General features: G+C 42.6%; 1 protein-coding gene across 1 annotated transcript in view; it reads left to right on the top strand.

The window, feature by feature from the left end:
- Positions 1-20201, top strand: part of igsf21a (immunoglobin superfamily, member 21a) — a gene marked incomplete at both ends in the record, with an annotated part of 963192 nt that extends 942991 nt beyond the window's left edge. Inside the window, 3 exon segments of the mRNA XM_084316427.1 lie at positions 4562-4754; positions 17776-17814; positions 20125-20201. Coding sequence (XP_084172553.1) covers positions 4562-4754; positions 17776-17814; positions 20125-20201 — 309 coding nt within the window.
- Positions 20202-22474: the final 2273 nt, after the last annotated feature.

Here is a 22474-nt window from a genome sequence, read left to right as displayed (position 1 = left end):
CAGCTAACATTATCCCATCGTTCGTGGCAATTATATTACATGTCATTGATCTACTGGTCGACCACGGCCGACTGGTTGGGCACCACTGGTCTAATAGAAATAAATGCATTCAAACAAGAAACTAATGTATAGAAAATAGCATGGCAAACAAAAATTGCCAGGCCTAATGCGAGCCAGGGAAGTGCTGTGCGTTTGTAACGTGGCTTCATGTTTTTCATCCACTTGTTTTTGGTTGAGGTCTGAACTCTCAAATTGCCCATAAATATCGTTTTTGTGGGTATTCTCCAGTTGTTGCTGTGGTGTTATCTGCCCACGCCCGTGTTTAGGTACAAGCTCGCAAAACCACGCCCCCCGTTCTCCCGGGGCCGAATCCGAGACCACCTATTCCAACTGATCCCGTTCAGCGGGGGGTGAAACGAATCAGCGCCGTTTCGCATCGCAAAAGGGGTGAGTGAGAACACTCCCCCCGTTCTCGGGAGCAGTGATTCGATCTCCAAACGTGAGTGAGAAAGGGCCCTAAGAGAGAGAGGGGGGGGGGGGGGGGGGGTCGTAAAGCAGAGAGATTGTCTTTGTGTAACTAGCATCCCCCTGCCTGCCAGAAAGGACTATCTGGAATGGCCTGTGGATGATCGCCATCTCATTGACAGGGATGACAATCACTGGCACTGGTCTGGTGAGGAGGATAGGTCTGATCCTGATAGGACATGCTAATGGCCCACATCACAAATCACCACTGCTTCAGGAATCTCTGGCAGGTCTGTGTGTCCCCCATATACTATTGTTTAATTCTATGCAAATTATGCATTTTCAACCTGAAAAACGAATGCACGGTGCGTTTTATTTTTTATTTGTTTTGCTTTAGTGCACCAGAGTGTATTAGACTTGGGCAGGTGTATATGTGTGTATTTCCGCCCCTCTGAGATTAAGAATGGTTATTATAAACAGGCTTGACTGTGGCATACAGCCCAATCGCAGCCCTTTGGCATTAGGAGGCGTCAGTGCGTGGAGATTGAGCATAAAACAAATCTCCCTTATCCTTCACTGGACCGAGGCTCTGGGGTTTCACAAGTAGATAAGATTGTGTGTCAAGATGCATATTTCCCAACTCTTGCCTTTCTCATAGAATGATAAAAAAAACAACGACAGTATCCCCTCCGGTTTATTGTTTCAAAAATATTTTATGCATGCACAAGGTAGAAATGTTGGTTTTAGTTTGTGTGTTCCTTTGCTCAGCCCCAACACTGTTTTAGCTTATATGAAAATTATTATAACGCTGCTGTCGGAACAAAACCTTGTAACTCCAAAAACCCAACTTTTCAGCAGATAAAAAAAACGAACACAGATTTGAGGGCGAATAGAGGTTTAGACAGATGATTGGTTTAATAATGCTTTCCCATTGTGTAGACTTTGTAAAACCACACACACATGGAGGATGATCTACTGCAGGGGTGGCCAACCCGCGGCTCGCGAGCCGCATGCGGCTCTTTGCCCCTCAATATGCGGCTCTTCCATCCATAATAATAATTTTTAAAAAATATATATTATTATTATTATTATTATTATTTTTACTTTTATTTTTTTCTATAATCTTATATTTCACTAATGACAGTTAAAATAATTGGTAAACAAACGTAATGCTGAAAATATACACTTTTACTGTATATCTCGGGCTTAAGAGGTTAACCCTGTGAGGCCCAAATTAAAAAGACATTAGCAACTTCAGAGGCCAGAGGCAGGGGCGGGGCTAGGGGGTGGCTACTTGGGCTCAAGCCCCGAATGTATTCTGAAAAGCCCCGAATCTATTTATAAAAACAATTTTTTTTTTTTTTTTTTTTTACAATTCATCATTGTTACATGAAAATATGTTTGCACCAGATTTAGCAGAGGCTAATTTCCATCTGTGGTCTATCCAGCTGCTAACTGTATTTGAGTGAGTTAAGTCTTGGTGTTATGGTAGACTCAGACCTAAGCTTTAAATCACAAAAACGTAATTCTTCCACCTTAGAAACATAGCTAAAGTACGGCCATTTATAAATCAAAAGGACGCTGAAAACCAGATCCATGCCTTTATCTCAAGCCAACTCGACTACTGTAATGCACTCCTTACCGGCCTCCCGAAAAAATACGATGATAACTATTTTATTGCAATGCACTATTGCATTATTTTATTCTATTTTACTAACTATTTTATTGCACTGCACTATTTTACTTTGTATCAGTGAATCATAGACGCCTGGCCATAAGAGCTTCCGGAGCATCTCTGCTCTCCCACTATTGAACTTGGGGGAGCAAAGGTATGATCTTGCTCCACCACTTTTTGATTATATGATGAAAAATATGATATATCCCCCCCCCAATATATAAATCTAACCATAACTATGTTATGGTTAACTGAGTTTTATAGTGAAAAGAGCAGCTTTATTGGTCAAGATTGAAGGCTCTATATTGCAGGAAATTGCACGTACAGGTTCATTAAATTCAAAAACAATCTGCCGTGGAGGGGGTGGTGCCTGACCCCCTCCAAACCACCCATTGCCTGCCCAAAAAAATTTAAAAAAAAAAATTTAAAGAAAATTAAAAATTAAAAAAATTAAAAGAAAATTAAAATAAAGGGCACCTATCTGGGCTAAGCCCCGGATCTCCTACAATCCTAAATCCGCCCCTGGCCAGAGGGTGGGACATATTAACACATTTACTATCAAATAGCATTGTGAGGGGGAGCTCCAGTAGCTCACCACGTACCGCGAGTGCTATTTCAGCGCCGTGGACAACCGTGCTCGTCACGGATCTGGGGCTGAGCGCGTTCGAATCCCGGACGGCAGCCGTGCCTTTCCCAGAGTGTCTTCCCCCCCATCTGAACCCTTTCAGCCTGCTTCTGTCAGTCGAACTTGACCAAGTATGAATGCGATGAAAAAGCGATAAACGCTAAAAGAACCAGCTGACTGGTCAAAGTTTAAAAAAAAAAAATAGCATTGTGAGGCTGAACAACAGGACCAATTGACTATACATGTGCTTACATTTTTTTAAATAAACATTATTTTTTTAAATGGCTAAAAGTGATTTTGTAATTTTGCAACCGTGGGTCTCACAGGGTACTTTTAACCCTGTGAGGCCCAAATAAAAAAGACATTAGCAACTTCAGAGGCCAGAGGGTGAGACCTATAAACACATGAAGGGTGCCGTGACTGATAAAAAAGGTTGAGAAACTATGGTGTGGCTCTTTGTGGTACCACAGTAATTTTTGTGGCTCTTAGTCTCTGACTGGTTGGCCACCCCTGATCTACTGAGTTGATAAAAAAATTAATAAAAAATGGAGTTACAAGGTTTTGTTCCGCCGGCAGCGATAACTAAGTCACTGGTATACAGTTTTATTTAAAAAAAATAATAATTGTAGGCCGTTGGGGATATAAGACAGGAAGGTCTCTCAATTAGACCTTTCAGTGTTTTTTTTTTATCTTGATGTGACCTGTTGCTATGAGACTGACCCTCCAGATCAACCGATTCATTTCATTACTTTCCTCATGTGAATTCGGAGCTCAGTGAACTCCTATCAATGCCTTAATTTTCGAAACGTTACACAAATCATACCAGCTTCAGTCTCAATAATGACAAACCAGCGCTCCACGGTAAAGATTAATTCTTTTGAGATTTCAGAGATTTTTTAAAGCCAAGGCCTTTCCATACTGCAAGGTCTTTTTTTCTTTTTCTTTTTTTGTAAAATGTACATGTAGGCAATTTTTCCAATTGGAATTCAAATCTATTGCATTACACAATCTTTCTTCAAGGAATAGATATACCACTCTTTCTGTGGCATAACATATGGCATTTCACACATTTGGCCCACAAATCTGTAATACACAGATACAAGATAACAAGTTCCTTTTGACTGAATTCACAGAAATAGCATACTGTACGTAGCCAGACCTTCCTACCATTTGTGAAATGATCCTGGTGTCCCGCTGATGTGTTCTTCCCTCATCACCTCTCATGGCTAAAAGCCCTCCCTGCTGACATGTGTCCCAGTTGTGTTCATTCAGAGAGTATGTATCCAGCAGATGGCAGGCTTCCCGTGTGTGTGTGTGTGTGTGTGTGTGTGTGTGTGTGTGTGTGTGTGTGTGTGTGTGTGTGTGTGTGTGTGTGTGTGTGTGTGTGTGTGTGTGTGTGTGTGTGTGTGTGTGTGTGCAAAGCCTCCTCCCTCAGAGGGAGAAGCCTGCAAAAAGCCTCAGCCTCTTATTAAGCCCTCTTATTATCTATAAATATGTCAACGCACTGAAATGAATGGAATATCATTTTGAGAAGTGGTATACTGTGGTGAGAGGAGGGGGACTCTCCGGAGACCTCAAGAGAGAAAAAAATTGTTATAAAGCCTAGTGTTGATTATTAATGCCTGCTGTTAACTTGCCATTGCATTAGGGTAAAATTGTAGCTTGTATTATTCATGTTTCCTTTGCTCGTAATCTCCTGGCTGAGACTTAAGAGGCTTTCTCTTGCATTGCCCTCTCACAACCCCCTTTCCTCCCCGACCTGTCTGTATCCCCGCCTGGGTGCTGCGTGCTGATAGAACGAGGTGTTCCCGGAGCCCCTCTTCACCTGGACGCGGGTCGGGGGTCGACTCCTGGATGGCAGCGCTGAGCGGGAGGGGAAGGAGCTGATTCTGGAGAGGGTCCCTGCCGAGCTCAACGGCTCCATGTACCGCTGCACGGCCCAGAATCCCCTGGGCTCCACGGACACGCACACTCGACTCATCGTCTTTGGTACGTGCCCCCCCCCCCCCGACAGCACACTGTGGCCCTGTTCCTTTGAACTGACACAGACACATTTACATCATTTTGATTCGCTGAATTATTTAACTCTCACCCAATATTTACGGGGACAGCGATTATCTAGAACACTTTTTGCACGATTATACAGTGACGATTCGGAGAATTCTACAATATATATTTAATAAATCTACAACAACTATGAAAAAAATTACTTCTAAGATTAATACGACTGCTCTTGGATATGAATTATTAATGTTGCTAAGTATGTGATTAATAAGACATTGAATCCCTAATTGGCTCAACGATACATTCTTAAAGGCTGCAGGATGGATGAAGAACGACTCGGTAGTCAGTGGCAAGAGACTCTGCAACTATCTCACCGTCGGCATGTGCCGTGCCGTTTCTCTTCCATTCCGACTCTTTCAAACCCCTCATACAGTTAATAGTCACATCAAAGACCGCCGTGGTAAAATAAAATGCTCTTTGTTTCGGTCAGCGCTGTGTTCGCTGACCGACGCAGCGCAGTGAGATTGTTCTTTTCATGACGTGGTGTTAATCTGAAAACCGCGAAAGTCACTCGTTGACTTTTGTTGTTATGGTAGTGAGATCTCTCCCTCGCTCCATTACATCAGCGTTGCCCTGCTGCTCTGGATGCCTGTACGTTAATGCCAAGCAAGCAGTGCAAAAATGCTTCCGCATTCGTCACCGCACGCTAGTGCGGTAAAGCGCCCTTCTTTTCAGACAAATGCTACCGTGCGTGCACCGGCGGCGGCGTGCTCGCTCAGGTGCGTGCGTGCGCCGGCGTGCTCGCGCGAGGTGCCCGCGCATGCGACACGAGCGGAGCTCAATATATATAAGTCACCGCCCCTTATTCAGTATCCAACAAATAGCTCAATTGGCTAGGACACATGGCTGTGGATCCTATGGCTTGTTTGCTGGCGAGTTCGAATCCCATCGAAAATATTTTTTAACGTGATTTTTTTTTAACGTGTATTCTTTCGCCGATTAAGGTTAGGCATTGTTTCGGAGTTGGTTAAGGTTAGAACGGTTAAGTTTAGGCGCTGTTAAGGAGCTGGTTAAGGTTAGAGTTTGTCAAAGAGAATGGCAATATAATTTCTATGGTTAAGGTAAGGTTAAGGTTAGGCATTGTTTCGGAGTTGGTTAAGGTTAGAACGGTTAAGTTTAGGCGTTGTTAAGGAGCTGGTTAAGGTTAGAGTTTGTCAAAGAGAATGGCAATAGACAGCCTATTTCCGCGAAAATGAAAGGCGCATTACTGCATGCCACTACGGTAAATTTTTGCACTGCTTGCTTGGCATAAAGCTACACGCGCTCTGGATCTGTTTACCGCTGAGAGTGCTGGAAGAGCTGGGATCTTATAACGGCCGATCAAAGCTTCACAGCGCTCCACGTCAATCGGAGAGAGCGCTGTTTTAATCAAAAGGGCTCCTCTGTGGCTGAATGAATGTTCGCTTAAGGGATACTTTGTGCTGCGTGGGAGTAGAGTCGAGCGAGTGATGTGGGATTAATATCAGTTTAAACCCATCAGGCTTAATGTTATTGAAGGCCGGGGCTATTTTTCTGATTTGAGGGGGGGGGGGGGGGGGGGGGGATGCACATTTCAAAACATGCATATTTTACACACACTTTAGTTTCATACCTTTATTTAAACTTGAAACGCAACTGAGGTTTCCCTCATTTACAGTGTGCAGTGTTAATTTTGTCAGCTATTTAGTCATGTCTCAAATGCTCTTTTTCGTTTTCATCATATTTAGTTACCTTTATCTATTTTTTGTTTAGTCAAGTTTTAGTCAACTACAGGTCTGAGAATTTTAGGTTTAGTCTTTTTTGTTTACTCTCAATTTAGTCTTTTTTGTTTAGTCTCGCCACTGTTACAGCCTTAACTCATTCAGCGTCAGCTATTATCCCCATCCCTGTCAATGCGCCACGCTTTAAAAGATAGGCATTTTCATTGTGCGTCACAATGTTTGCAGAGCTATATCTATATTCTATATTATAGCTATGGAGACAATACTATGGCTCATTTGACAGTCACTATCTCTCGTCCAAAATGTAAAAAAGAGTTTCAGAGTGATCCAGGCTAATTCCTGGAAGCTGAGTTATGTAGCGATGTGTGAATTCTGCTAAAGTCGTTCACGTTGCTCGCCTGGACACATTACTATTTCCAAATCAAAGGTATATAATAGGTATTTCATTAATTGTTTCCTTTGTTGACGACCATATTTAGTCATCATTTTCGTTGACTAAATTAACACTGGTCGAGTGTACATACAGAGTTAAGCAAAAAAATAGGCATATAAAATCACACAGAATATAAAATCATAACAATAAGACAAGTAAGGATAACAATCAATTAAAACATGTACAACTTGATTGACAAAGGTTGGAGATCAAGGTTTTAAACTCTGCAACAGAAAGGAGAATCTCAGGCTTTAAGCGGGCAACAGTGGCTCAGGAGGTAGAGCAGTCGTCTGGTAATCCAGAGGTTCCCAGTTCGATTCCTGCTCCTCCCGGGCAGTGTGTCCAAGTGTCCTTGAGCAAGACACTTAACCCCTAATTACAACCGATGTGCAGGTTGCCACCTTGCATGGTTGCCTCTGCCATCGGTGTGTGAATGTGTGAGTGAATGGGTCAAATGTGAGGAACAGATTGTAAAGCGCTTTGGATAAAAGTGCTATATAAATGCAGCCATTTACCATTTAAGGACTGTTGGAATTCATTCCATGAGCTAGGGGCATCATAGCAAAATGCAGATTTACCCTGTTCCGAGCAAACTCTGCGGCCTTAACACTTTGACTGCCACGCTATTCGGTTATCATTACCCTTAGAACGCCAGCCTTCTAGTAGTTTCCGTGGTCGTTCGTAAACTATGTTGTTGTAGTTCGTAGTTTATTACACGCTAAACATCGCCCATTTCCAAGATAATAGTCTTTTTTCATATATCAGATTCAGATTCAGATTACTTTATTCGCCATTTTATACAGGTACAAAATGGAACGTGATTTGACATTACAGTGCATACTTTTTTCACAATTAAGAACAATACAACAGTAAATAAATAATTTTAAGGAAAGTGCAAGACAGGACAGAACAGTGAGACAACAATAAGACTGTGAAAGTGCGGTGGTTGGGGACATGGATACAGTGCAACACAAAGTTCAAGTCCAGAAGTCCAGCCCTAGCAGCTCGCCATCGAGGGGGGGGGGGAGCAGGGGGACACCTGACTCGTTTACCAGGCGAGCTGCTGAGGGGAAGAAACTCAGTCTGTGGCGGGACTTTAGTGTCTTGGGCAGCCGTAGCCGCCTGCCGTGGGGGAGCATGTTGAAGAGGTTGTAAAACGCATTATGTGCAATAAGCCCAAACCATTCTGGCTGATCCCCTGAAACCCTGAATACTCCCAAATCAAAGGTACATGACATGTATATATGTATCATCACAAAATCATCAAGGGGGGGGGGTCATTTTAACTCAAAACTATGATCGCGTTTGCCGAGCATGTTTTTCGTCCGGTGAAACACAGAACTGTGTTCGTTAGAAAAACACGTTTCAGATTCGGTAAAATAGACATAGAATGTACCTTACCTTAGCCAGAAGGTATTCCAAGAATAATAACTCCAAGTGATCGCATCGCCATTGCGATTACCAGTGTATATGTCTATACACATTTCGATGGTCAAATACGCTTAGGTGACGTAATTTTCTAGGCGATCAATGTGAATCTATGTCCCAGCAGGAGGAGTGGCCACTGGCCAAGCAGAAATGAAAGTTAGAGTGTGATTCAACCCAAGCCATCGCAGTTCAGACATGGACGATACCACCACCTGGTGATAGTCGATCGGCATTGCAGTTCAAATGTGTGGGGATGGTCGAAAATGATGCAGATCGCTCTGGACAAGTCTGTAGAGCGGGGATCAAAGTAAAAAGATCAAACGATCCAATAACGACTTTACGTTTTTGGCACAGAAAGTGTTAAGAACCAGCCAGTCAGCGTCTATATTAAAGCCAGCCCAAGAGTGCTTCCGCATTCGCCTGATTGGCCCCGGTAACGCAATGCAATGCGCATGGAGGACCAGATTCACTCATAACGCCATAACGTTATTTTAACACAGCCCAGCTGTCAACTGTACTTTGTAACGTTATGTTATTTCGGGTATTCATAACGTTATTTCGCGTGACTGTACATTGTAACGTTAACACAGCCCAGCTGTCAACTGTACTTTGTAACGTTATGTTATTTCGGGCATTTTATTCTTAACAAACATTGACACGATTCCGCCAACACATATGTAATATTAATAGGTTTTGCTATGCATAGAATAACAGAACATATTGACAGGTGGTGACAAAGCACTGGGCATTTATTTAAAAAGCTGTCAACTGTACTTTGTAACGTTATGTTATTTCGGGCATTCATAACATTATCTTGCGCGCCTGTACATTGTAACATTAACACAGCCCAGCTGTCAACTGTACTTTGTAACGTTATGTTATTTCTGGGCTGTGTTAACGTTACAATGTACAGTCGCGCGAAATAACGTTATGAATGCCCGAAATAACATAACGTTACAAAGTACAGTTGACAGCTTTTTAAATAAATGCCCAGTGCTTTGTCACCACCTGTCAATCTGTTCTGTTATTCTATGCATAGCAAAACCATTACATATGTGTTGGCGGAATCGCGTCAATGTTTGTTATGAATAAAACGCCCGAAATAACATAACGTTACAAAGTACAGTTGACAGCTGGGCTGTGTTAACGTTACAATGTACAGTCGCGCGAAATAACGTTATGAATAAAACGCCAGAAATAACATAACGTTACAATGTACAGTTGACAGCTGGGCTGTGTTAACGTTACAATGTACAGTTTCTGACAGCTGGGTTCGCGAAATAACGTTATGGCGTTATGAGTGAGCGAGTGAGTGGCAAAAAATAAAATGCGCATTACATTGCGTTACCGGGGCCAATCAGGCGAATGCGGAAGCACTCTTGGGCTGGCTTTAATATAGACGCAGCCAGTCACTAGAACAGGTTCCATAGGTACCAGAATCCCATTATAATAATGATGTAGTATAAGCAGGTAGCTTACCAATAAGGGCCTTAAGAATTTACAAATACCACACACACACACACACGCACACACATACACACTCGTATACATAGACATGCATGCAGCCTTTGCTGAATGATATATCTGAATGTGCAGTGGTAAAACTAAGAACCATCTGTCCGTCATCATCTGAAAAGCCTCGTCATTGTCACCCAATAAAAAAAAAAATCCACAAATGTAAAAATGACCAGGCGGGCTACGTAAGAATCCGCTTTAAGGGGGCCTGCCACGTTAGCGAGGTGTTACCTTGGGAAGCATTTTGGTAGGAAGAGCACTAATTATTTAACACCCCGATGCACCCTCAGGTGTCATGGGCTCCATGCCTAGTGTGGCCCATCTGTCTGTGTCTTCCACTCATGCTTAGAGGAACTAAATGGTGATTAAGTGACCTTGGCACCATCCCCCGTGGCCTTGAGATTAAACACTTCCATCCCTCCAGGGGCCAAGAGAGAGAGAGAGAGAGATGTATTCAGAAGCACCGCTCACTTGGCAAACTGTTCAATGTACATCATCAGAAATAATAGAGTATAATGGTGGACCCGCTATTGAGACTCTCTCCACCGGCGGAGAACAGTGCTCTTGTCCTGATGATGAACATCTTTAGCCACCTTCAGTGATAATACCCTCTGTGATTACTGTGAAGTGACTCACCACTGGGGAGGCGCATGGTGACACACACAACATGTACCCACACGTGCGTGTACACACACATACACACATACACACACACACACACGCACGCACGCACACACACACACACACACACACACACACACACACACACACACACACACACACACACACACACACACACACACACACACACACACACACACACACACACACACACACACACACACACACTGGATATCTAGAATCACAAGAGAAAAACTGGATCCCTGGAGCACTGTTTGAAACTAGAAATGATCTGTTTGGCTGTGGTGTGAATGAATGAATGAATGAATGAAAACTTTATTTAACAGATTGCAGAATGGGTACAATACAGTACGGCTCAATACACACAATTGTTAAGGGGATGCAGACCAGAGAAAGACGTTTGTCTTGTTTACATCAGGGTCCCCCAACGGGTTCCTACGGCACTAAAAGCTATCATCTATAAACTCACCCCTACCTTAACACATTGAGTGCCAGCAGGGGGCGCACGATTTAACGCTTGAATGCGAGCCTTTTGGGACAGATTTTCCGATATTTGATGATTTTCGTGGAGCTATTTCTATATTCTATATTATGGCTATGTGTCTAATACGCCCGTCGCTTATCAATGACTTGCTTGCAATCAACATATACGAAACGGATCGTTTTTCATCTGTACATTTCCGTTTTATACCGTTTTGAAAAACTGAAGTTTTTGAAAATGTCTAGAAAAAATAAAAGATTCCGTGATAATAGCTCTTTAGTGTAATACACACAACACGTTGTCATTTTCCGGCTGATTTATGAATCTTTTTCAAATAAACGCTAGATTATCGATAGTATATGTGTACTTATGCACGCTAGAGAAGCGGGCTGAAAAATCGATTATCTATGACCTGGTCAGCGCTAACGTCATACACGCATATACACACATATGGGACACGTTGCGAAATATGTGAAAAAAAAACATCTGATTAATAATAATAATAATAATGGATTGGATTTATATAGCGCTCTTCTCTGACTGACTGTTGCTCTGACTCAGAGCGCTTCACAGAGTCCATTATTCGTTCATACACAGTCATACCGGTGGTGGTAAGCTACAATTGCAGCCAGAGCTGCCCTGAGGCAGACTCACGGAAGCGTGGCGAATAATCAACGCCTACGGCCCCTCCGACCACCACCAACATTCATTCACATGCATACACATTCATACGAGGCAAGTAGGTTAAGTGTCTTGCCCAAGGACACAACGGCAATGGGATGAACATGGGCTTGAGCGGGATTCGAACCACCAACCCTTCGATCATTGGACGCCCCGCTCTACCCCTGAGCCACTGGTAAAATAGATTCCTTACCTCAGATCAGATGTTCTGCAAAAAGATTATTCCAATTCCTGATCGCCAGGCCCAGACTGGCCATCGGGAGCACCGGGAGTTTTCCCGGTGGTCTGGCCTGCATAGATAAAAAAAATAATAATAATAAAAAAAATTATAATAATTATATATATTTTTTTATTATTATTATTATTTTTTTTTTGCCAGGCCATTGTTTCTAGTTGTGGCGGCGGCGCGGCGCGATAGTTAGATAACCTAGGTGGGTGGGGAACAACCAGGATTTCACTGTCTGCGACAGAGTTGGAGAACTATCTGACTCTCTCTCCCTCACCCGGATCACACACACACAATGGAGCTGTGCTGCCGCTTGTGATTGGTGGAGGCGGGACCAGGCGGGACCAGGCGATACAACTGATTGACAGCGGAGGCGGCGAATGGAATGGCAGATGGCACACTCCCACTTTTCTGAAAGGAGTTGTTAAATCTGACATTACAAAAAACAATATGTGGTGGTTATGATTGGGGCTGAAGTTGAATAAACAATTTATGAAAGAGAAAGTCTTTCAAGATTATGCCACATTGGCTACAAACATAATCACTGCAAAGTTATCAAAAAAATAAGAATCTGATCAGACACAAGGGTTAAGTTGTTGTTCCCTTTCTAATTTCCTCAAAAACATCTAGTCTAGTTAATGTGATCAATATTATTTGACAATTGATGCTTTTTGTTGGAAATTTCAGTCAGTGAGCTCATACTTTGAGCTCATTTTATAGTTAAAATGATTGAGACAACGCAATCTTCTGTCTTCGTTGTGCATGCATGCGTGTGCTCACCACACACAATACATGTGTCACTATTCTGGCAGTGGCTACTGTTATTATAGTATTGTAATGAAAGGTCTGTTATTTAATGTTTGTGTAAAGGGCTATTTTTACTGTTGATGGGTAGTGCATCAGTAAAGTGAATATGGTATTGTGCTCTTGCTCTGTTTGAATAGGTGGAGAGAGTGGTTAACTGTATTATAATAGTAAATAGAAAAATATGTTGTGCTCTTGCTTTTTTCTTTTTGAAGGTGGAGAGAGTAGCATTGCTAGTGCAGTTTTATTTGAGGTTCATAACAGTACATTGTACTAAGCAATTGTAGGCTCATTAGTTTGTGATTCACATGCACTAAAATTCACCAGAATGCAGGAAATTAAAAAAAGTCCGGGTGGGGGACCCCCAGACCCCCCGCTTAAAAAGTGTCCTGATTGGGGCTATATTTCGCGCTATATCTCCCGGTATGAATTATTTCGCCATTCCAAATACGATCGCGTTTATTGATCCAACAATCCAACCTCGAAACACATAATCCACGCTGCTCTGAGGGTCCACAATGAATGCAATCGTCTCGGGTTACATGCCTGAGAAGTAAAATGTGGATTCCGTTTATTTTTTTTCTACATGCATTTCCATTGAGTCCAATCCAATGGGTGCATTACCATCCGGGAGACGATAGGGGGCGGTATTTGCCCTGTTCGAGCTCATAGACAGTCCCAATGATAACGTGAGGCTGGATTGATGAAAAATGAATGGATATCGCTAATAAAAGCAATAACGATTAAATAACGAGATTTCTCGTCGTTGGCACTCAACGCATGGCAGCGAACAATGAGATTTCTCGTCGTTGGCACTCAAAGTGTTAACCCTAACCTTAGCCCTCAATTTATTATGTTTTACAAACTATTTTCTGATTGCTTCATTTAGTTATTTTTCTTTAGTCTAATTTGCTATTGTATTACATTTTGATGGGGGCATACAGTACCGTATATTCTCTCGAAGGATTCTTATATCATAATATTTCCATTTATATCTATTATATCCTGTGTATAATGCGATACTTTTGCACAGCATTTGCTTCCATGCAAATTAAGGGTTGCTCATCTATTATTAAGTTCCTATTGAACCAGAGTGTTTTCTACAATGTGTCCTCAGGTTTTCTGGTGGGTAGTATTGAAACTGGAGCCTGCTGGTAATAACTTCCTCCAAGAAACTAGACATTGGGTAAAAGAGATCTGTTTTCATTTGCACAAAATGTGCTCTTGTTATCGGTAAATAGGGAGAGATTATTTTTCAAAAACACTATTAACACATCCAGTGCCAGAGGGCGCTGTGGGCCGTGAGTGCTAACGCTTTGTTCAATGGGGATAAATGCTGGTATTTGCAGTGCTAAAACTATATTAAATATTATAGCTATGGATCTCTAATAACACAGTCGATTGTCAGTGAGTTTCTTCCGGTCAACATGCAAAAAACAGATTTTTTCATCCATACATTTCCAGCGATTCTGTGTAATCCCAGGAAACGCAGCCAAACAGCGCTTTACTGCATTTCACTATAAATCGTGCCATTCCTCACCTGGATAAATAATCAATCTGAGATCAATGCTAGATTATCGGTATTATGTTTCATCATGGATGCATGAAAGGGGGGGGGGGGGAGCCGCTCCTCCGTGCTTTGATCGCAACCAACGAGACACACCCCACACACACGCGCCGCAGACACACGCTCCGATCGCGGGGAAAGAATTACCGGATCAACACAATATTGATAATATATAGCCCTTACCTTGTCTATGATGTACTGCAAAAAGAATAATCCAATTATATGATCGCCATTCCAAGTACTGATCGCGATCATGTTTCCAACGTAATCCAGCATTGAACATGAACGGGGGGGGGGGGGGGGGTGCCTCGTCGATGCAACTGTGGTAACCACTTGTCTTGCCCGAGTGTTTAGACCCCGCCCCCACGCCGCAGCTCGGCCCAGACAACAAGCCACATAGTTTCAAATGGAGTGCAACAGCGGCCGCAAGGCATTAGGCGGCGGTATTGCACGTTTGCGATCTCAGACCCATTCAGGACAGCCTGCACAAGGTGCCTCGATGGATTATGAATGGCAATAGCGAATAAAAGAAATAACAACCCAGAAAACAGAATCTTCGTTTTTCGGCACTCAACCGTTGGGCCACAGAAACGAGAATTCTCGTGAACGGCAACCAAAGGGTTAATTGTGTTGACAACCATTCCTGGTTCAAGTAGGGCTTTGGGACAATGGTTGCCTTTAAGGTATAATTGAGTTATTTTAGATTTAAAGGTATCCAACTAGAGTTTCTCTTATAAACAACTTACTTTTTTATTGTTGTCTATTGTTGTTCTATTATCTAAATCAAATCAAATATATTTGTAGAGCCCGCAATCGCAAGTTAATGTCCCCATGGGCCAGACAAGTCTTCTTTAAACAATCTACAAGAAGAATACATTTCCTACCTCGTATAACCTTTGCAAAATCCATTTCCACAGTTTGCTTTCACAATGTTTACATTCCAAGTTTCACTTTTGGTTTGGTGAAACAGTCTGACCTCCTTTGAGTGACAGGCAGTTGGCTTGTTAGATTCTGAGAGAGATTGTATAGACCAGGGGATTTCAAAGTCTGAGACAGTGATCCTCCCTTCAGACAACACTGACACACACGCTGCAATGCAGGATCGTGTTGGTTATGCTAAGCCTTATCTGCTGAGCAAATCTGTGCAGCCCTTTAAACTATCCTGAGTACACATGTTTTGACTGACATTTAAGACAGACAGCAGTAGTTTCAGTTGGTCATAAGCTACAAAGTAGTCATTATCATTATTACATGTCGATCAACAACAGTAACATTTCATAATAAATATTATACAAATCTTCCGAAATATTCATTATTCAAATTGAACGTAGGCTATATTTTGCATGAACAGAAACAGCTTGGTAAATACCAGAATACTTGGGCATAATAACTTTCTATTTGAGTAGCAAATGTATGTAGCACAGTTTATGGAATATTTCCATGTCACACAGAGCGTGCACATTCACTCATGTTGTAGCACAGCGAGTGAAGCCCAATCTATCTCTCAGTCTGTTCTGCTCTTCACTTTCAAATGTCCTCAGTAATAAGTTACCAGTAGGATTGACTACTTCATCCACTAGATGGTTTGATGAATGCAGTTATGGGCGAAATTAAATTATAACAATTAATTATTAATGCTGACAGCACTGAATTCCCCCCAAACCAACCCGAGAGTGAAAGTGAAGTTAACTTGGCATTCACACAGTGAGTTTGTAATTTTCAGCAATGATCCAAAGCAAGAGAAATTATATGGTCCACCTAGTTGTATTTGAAAATCCTGCAGTACAGAAATAGCCCACTAAGTGTAGTGCTAAACAACTCATGCTAGTATCTCCATTTATATGGGCCTATTGGACTTAAAAATTTTTTTTTTTGAAAAATAGGTTATACATAAGAGCTGACCATTGGGCGGAGGTTGATCATTTGATATTCTAAAGGCATTATTTAGTCTATATACAGTACTGTATTCTGTACAGGGGTTTGACACCGGTAGGCCTATTTATGTATTTGTTTATACATAGAAAAAGAGTGATAGCATCAAGTCAAATGGATTGATCAAAAAGGTATGCTCCTACCCGGTCGACAGCTTGCTCTTGTGAAGCAAGAATAGTCTCAATAGGCGGTCGAAGGGTCAACATTGTCATTTCCCAGTAGACGCGCCTCAATGCTTCCTTTTATTTTCATATTTATTAAGAGTCTGTCCACCATCATGTTCACTGTCTCCTCTGTGATGATTCCTACTTAAATCATCCTTTCAACCAGCTGCTTCACAGGAAAGTAACATCTTCCAGTGTTTTTTCCAGGTCATTAACGGAGTCACTGGGCTTGTAAATGCCCTCATGTGTGACAAAATATCAAGGGTTGATTGTTTCGCTGTTCTATGAAGTCGTATGTTGTATGAGCTCACTCATGTTAGCTCATTTAGTTGCACAACACTATTTATAGTCCTCAGTGAAACTTGAACACGTTCATTTATTTTCATTAACATTTTAATAATTAATTCATGTAAATGTATTTCCATAAAATGTTTGTGTTTGGTTGGTTTTTCTACCGGTCCCACTGGCAAGAAAGATTTTCATTTAATGGATTAGGAGATTTCCTTAAGGTCAAAAAACAGTAATGACTGGCTAAAGGAAACCCTGCCCCACCCCACCTCCACCACCGCACTGTCAGAGCGCATTGTCATGAGAGTAGAAGTTAGGGCTGGATTTACATTTACTGCAAAGTCTTGTTTAGGAAAAACAGCATCATTCTCTTCACACTTTCCTTGCGGGGACTGAATCCGGCTTCGGGAATAACCGGACAAAGACGTTTGGATCGGGGGGCAATCCCGTGTTTGTCCAATCACTGTCCAGTTCACCGATAGAATGGCCGCCGGACAGCTGAACAGACAGGCTCAAATAGATATGACTAGGTGTGTGATGCAGGCAATTACCGGAAAGTAATGGGTCTTGTGTTTGTCGGGGAGAAGGCAAACAAGAGAAAACGTGTGTGCGGCAAACCATGAAACCGTGAAATATTGGAGTGTGTTATTTTTCCTCAGAGATGCCAGTTATACCCCCCATGCACCCCCTCTGTGCCCCCTGACATCCTTTCTCACAAAATTCTCTCTTGATCTGGCTGCACCCTGTGCTGCTGCTGCCACTGGAGGTGTTTGAGCTCTGGCAGAGCGGTACATGTCCCTGGTTTCCATTAATAGTCCCAGCCATTCTCACAGAAGAGGGGGTGGTGTCATTTAAGACAAGCTTTTAGAAACCTAGGAGTTCAGCTTCATTAGAACACCTTGTTAAGTCTATGTTAAGTTTTGTCATTTTCTCAAGCCTCTCTCTCTCTCTCTCTCTCTCTCTCTCTCTCTCTCTCTCTCTCTCTCTCTCTCTCTCTCTCTCTCTCTCTCTCTCTCTCTCTCTCTCAGCCATTCTCTTTGTATCCGACTGACTTGTGTATTCTTGTCTCTTTGTCTCCCAAACAGAGAATCCGAACATGATGAAAAACGTACAGAATCAGAACAGTAAGTACCGCTGCAGCCGCCTCGAAAACAAGAGAGACACTGTAGTAATCATCCCCGTAATGGTAGGCTTCCTGGTCTGTCCCTGGATCATTACGTTTCTGTAGACGCTTCCCAATGATGAACGCAACATGTAAACAAAGTTGGGAAAACGCACATTCTGCTCTGCCAGGCAAAATGAGCAGTCAATCCTGACAACCGGGGAGAGTTAGAATGTGCCTTGAATGATGAAAGTTGTTGTCAGGTGGATGTCTTGTGCTTTTATTGTGAATCTGATGCCCCCCCCCCCCCCCCCCCCCTAAACAGAGAGTGCGAGAATGACTCAGTCTGGAATCATCTGTGCCTGATGTTCGTAGGGGGCGGGGGTGGGGGGGGGGGGGGGATACAAGCCTCCTTCAGTGACTAACTACTCCTGTCACTTTTGGAGGAGTGTGAGATTAGGGTTGTTTTATATGCACTGTGGTGGCTCATTTGCGGCTCCTCAGATTATCATATGTAAAGATGAGGGATTGTCAGAGCAGAGGCAGCTACAGAGGGATATGACAGCCACCTCTCTCTCTCTCTCTCTCTCTCTCGCTCCATCTCTGCTAGCCATATCTTAGGGATGCAAATTTGAATATGCAAATGCTATAGGCAAGCGCCGGAGCAGGCGTGCCGCAGCAAGGACAGAATCAGGTCAGCGTGGAGGTGCAGATCGTGGAGCGCGGTGCAGACATGTCTTGCATGCAAGTCAGAGTGGTGTAGAACATGGCCCCAAGTGGACGCCACACAACGTGCCTGATGGCTTAATGGTTGAACGGCCCACTCCCTCCTCTGGTGTGTGTAGGAAGACCACCCCTGTCACTCAGTCAGGGCTCGCGGTAGACCAGCTAACCGCGCTTCCATTGGGGGGGCTACATTCATCTTTGTCAGAATTCCAACGCGGTCTAAGAAATCTACCGTTACATTATGGCAATGAGCACACATTGACATAAATTAAACATAAATGTGGTTGTTAGGAAGGTAATGTAGCAGATGTACCTATCCAAAATATACCGGAAGTATATATATATTATATATAACTTAGTATGTATTACACTTTTTACACAACTCCAGTTTCCAAGTGGCAGTTTGAAACAGATATCTAGTCAGCGTATTATTATGCGAGAAAGCGAGTAGAGACACATTTGTGCATGATTGATATTGCACATCACAAAAATCTATGGATGTTGTTTATGTCGTCACACATCTGTGGAATGGCCTGAGGGCCAGGTCGCTACTGCAGCATGTTTTGGCTCAAAGTCTATTTTGGTCTAATTGTGTTTAAAACCAAGTCTATTTCTGTCTGAATATATGGGGCAGGATCCTACTGGTTAGAGAAGATCGCTTGAAACCAGGAGGTCAATGCCTCCATTTCCCTGGACCAGCTTGAAACATTTCCGTGAGAGGAAGTGAAAGAGAAGTGTTCTCTTCTCCCTCAATAACTCCTGCCAAAAAGTGCCCTGAGGCACCAAACCCACGACTGCCTCAGTAGAGCTCATCAGAAGCCAAGTACAAGACTGGAGTTATACTGGTTCAATGCAACTCCCAGGGGTGTGGGTGTGCTCGTGTGTGTGCGTGCGTGTGCATGTGTGTGTTTGTGTGCAACCCTCCTACACACCTGCAAATACCTCCTCAGGCCATTACAATATATCAGGATTTAAATTAACTGGACAGTCAGAATGCATTGGTTCACTCACCTATGAATGCATTGCTTGTGAAATTATATATGATAAAGAAATAATAGGATCACGGTACATTCATAAGTCAGTAGTGCTGTGTGTTTTGAACACGAGAGAAATACAATACTGTTATTTCACACACTGCACTCAACGACTGAACGCGTTCTGAATGTCCAGTTAATGTAAATCAATACCCGATAAATAAAAAGGTTTTCCCTGAGTCAACTTGTCCGGTTAAGCACGGGTTAAAATCATTATATATGTAACGGATGGTATCGTGAAGCGCAGTCACGAAGGGCTTGGGTGAGTAGCGGTGCTATGGGTTAAACTCACTCTCATCCTCAAAAGACACGTTGACGTTACAAAGCAGTGAGTTCACTTCTTGGTATAACGGTCTGTGTTGTTGCCCGCGGTGTGGGAGACTCGGGTTCGAAACTCTCGGGGCATGGAAGTTTAAGGTGACGATGTCACAACCGTTATACTATATAAACACAAAGGGTACACGCATTCTATTATTTCAGAGGTGAGAGAGCAGGGAAGCGGGCTAATTGTGTCTTTGTCTGACTCTGTCTCTCTCTTCGTCTCACTCTTCCTCTCTCTGTGGCCCCTGCAGATGGAGCCTCCCGTGTGGACGTGCTGGGAGTAATGTGGATGGCTCTTGTTTTCACAGTGACTGTGGAACTGACGTGAAACGGCCCGTTCAAGACACACACACGTGCAGATACTGTACACGTACACAACACACAAACACACAAAACAAACAATCACAAAATGCACATTAACACACTCTTACAGCACCTTCCTCACACACACACACACACACACACACACACACACACACACACATACACACCCCCACACACACACCCCCACACACACACCCACACACACACACACACACACACACACACACACACACACACACACACATTCCACAATCCTGCAAGCCTTTTTCAATCATCAACAGACCCTCCATGCGTCAGTCTATCAGGAAACAGCGCCTCCACTGGACGGTGCTCCACTCTGTTTTTTTTTTTTAATGAAATAATAACCAAGACGACGATATCAAAAAGAAACAACACAATGAACATGAGAATATCCACCTTCAATATAGCCCTGCCCAGTCACACCTTTTTTATTCCTTTTCTTTTTGTTCTTTTTATTTAATTTTTTCTTGTCCCACATCTGCCTGTTGATCAATAAAATCGGTTGGTTAAAAAAGAAAAAAAGCATTTGGATTTTATTTGGATACAACTTGAACCATCATTGGTGTTTGACTGAGATGCGACAACGCGGAACCCGCCTGGGACGCATCCGATTCCCAACAAGCCCATGAACCTACAAAACGCGGATGCTCCAAGAGAACATTCTTATTTTTTTGTCTTAATACAACAAGTATTTCTTTTATTCTGGTGGTTTGGAATGTACAAGAGGGTTTAAATGCTAACGAGAAAAAAAGAAAAGAAAATGAAAAAAAATCTCCTTTTTGAGTGTATTTTGTGTACATCAGTGTAAATATTGAAGATAACTAAAGAGGTTATGGGTTCAGGTCGGGGAGGGTCGACAAGGAGTTTTCGGGAGGGTTTACAGATCACCGCCTTTGTTCGTATTCCATCCTCTACGCATTTCCACGGCTGTGACGACAGGACAATTAAACAGCCTTTTTGTTTTCTCTGTCTGGCTTTTATGTTTTTCTTTTCTTTACTTTTTTTTTACATCTATATGGCAGGTCTCAAAATGAGGACACAAAAAAAATACAAAGACTATCTATCATAATGTCTGCCGTTTTGGGGTTGTGGTGCATGTGACGTTTGAAGATTATTTCTCCTTTTTGTGTGCTGCGGTTCACAGACGATGCCGCAGCTGCTCATTGTCACTGGCCTTGTAGTCCAGTTATTTACTTGTTACATACTATCTTAAGTGACCTACATTGTGTACAATAAGTAACTCTTACCCTGACATTTACTAGTAGGATCATTTTAGCCGCCATTCCATGAGAGGTTCTCAACTGAAGCAGCGTAATGTAAACAGGGTTGTTGCATTTGTTTCATATCACCTGTATTAAAATGGAGAGATGATCAAACTACAGCACAAGCCTTGACTTTGCTTAACGTAGGAATGTGTCCGACCTGACGTGTGGCAGTGCAGCGTGTGTCTTTAACGCGGGACAGATAATACATCTGTTCTTGCACAATTCCATTCACATCTGGATGACAGGTGGAATGTATATTAAAATCCCATTCCACCATATTGGGGGAAATGTAACAATACACCTATTCAGACACACAGAGGCCGTGCCATGCCTGCTCAAATTCATGGAAGTTGCAGAACGTACACGTACCTGTACTTGGCTCCAAACTCTCAACACCGATGTTGTGACCTCCTCTATAAGCATTATACTCCAGTGTCTGAAGGAGATTCTGACTTTGGTGTTAACCCTTTCATTATTCGCGCTCTCATACACACGCATAGTGAAGGTTGGCTTAATGCGGGGTAATCCTACGTTTTTTTGGAATTCACAAGAATTGCAATTTAAGCTATTCTAGAGACACAACATGTATTAAAGGATTACGGTTTAAAACCAGGTGGGAGGCAAGAGAGGGGGTTTTAAAGCTTAGTACAATAGAGAAGGATAGACCCGTCCGTTTGGGAGATTGCCTCACCTTGCCAAAGTACAATCCATATCCTGACATTCTGAAGATGAGGGCTTTATAGCAGGAACATCATTAACAGACAGTCATCTGTGCGTTGAATTAATTTTCTGCAGAGAGAGGGAAAGGAGGGCACAAATCCATTTATAACTCCGCTGTCACTCGGGTTTTTGATTTGAGAGGCACTTCAGTGCGTTTTTTTGTTCTGTTACCTTTCCATTTTGATTGAAGAGAGATAACAGGTCCGCGAGCATCACTGAATGCCTTAGAAAACATGCAAATTGTCTTTTAATGACTTAATTATCCCGCCCA

The sequence above is a fragment of the Notolepis coatsorum genome (genome assembly GCF_963971535.1).
Source record: "Notolepis coatsorum genome assembly, chromosome: 6".
Classification (NCBI taxonomy): domain Eukaryota; kingdom Metazoa; phylum Chordata; class Actinopteri; order Aulopiformes; family Paralepididae; genus Notolepis; species Notolepis coatsorum.
The sequence above is the reverse complement of the archived record's forward strand: the minus strand, read 5'-3'. Positions and strand labels throughout refer to the sequence as shown.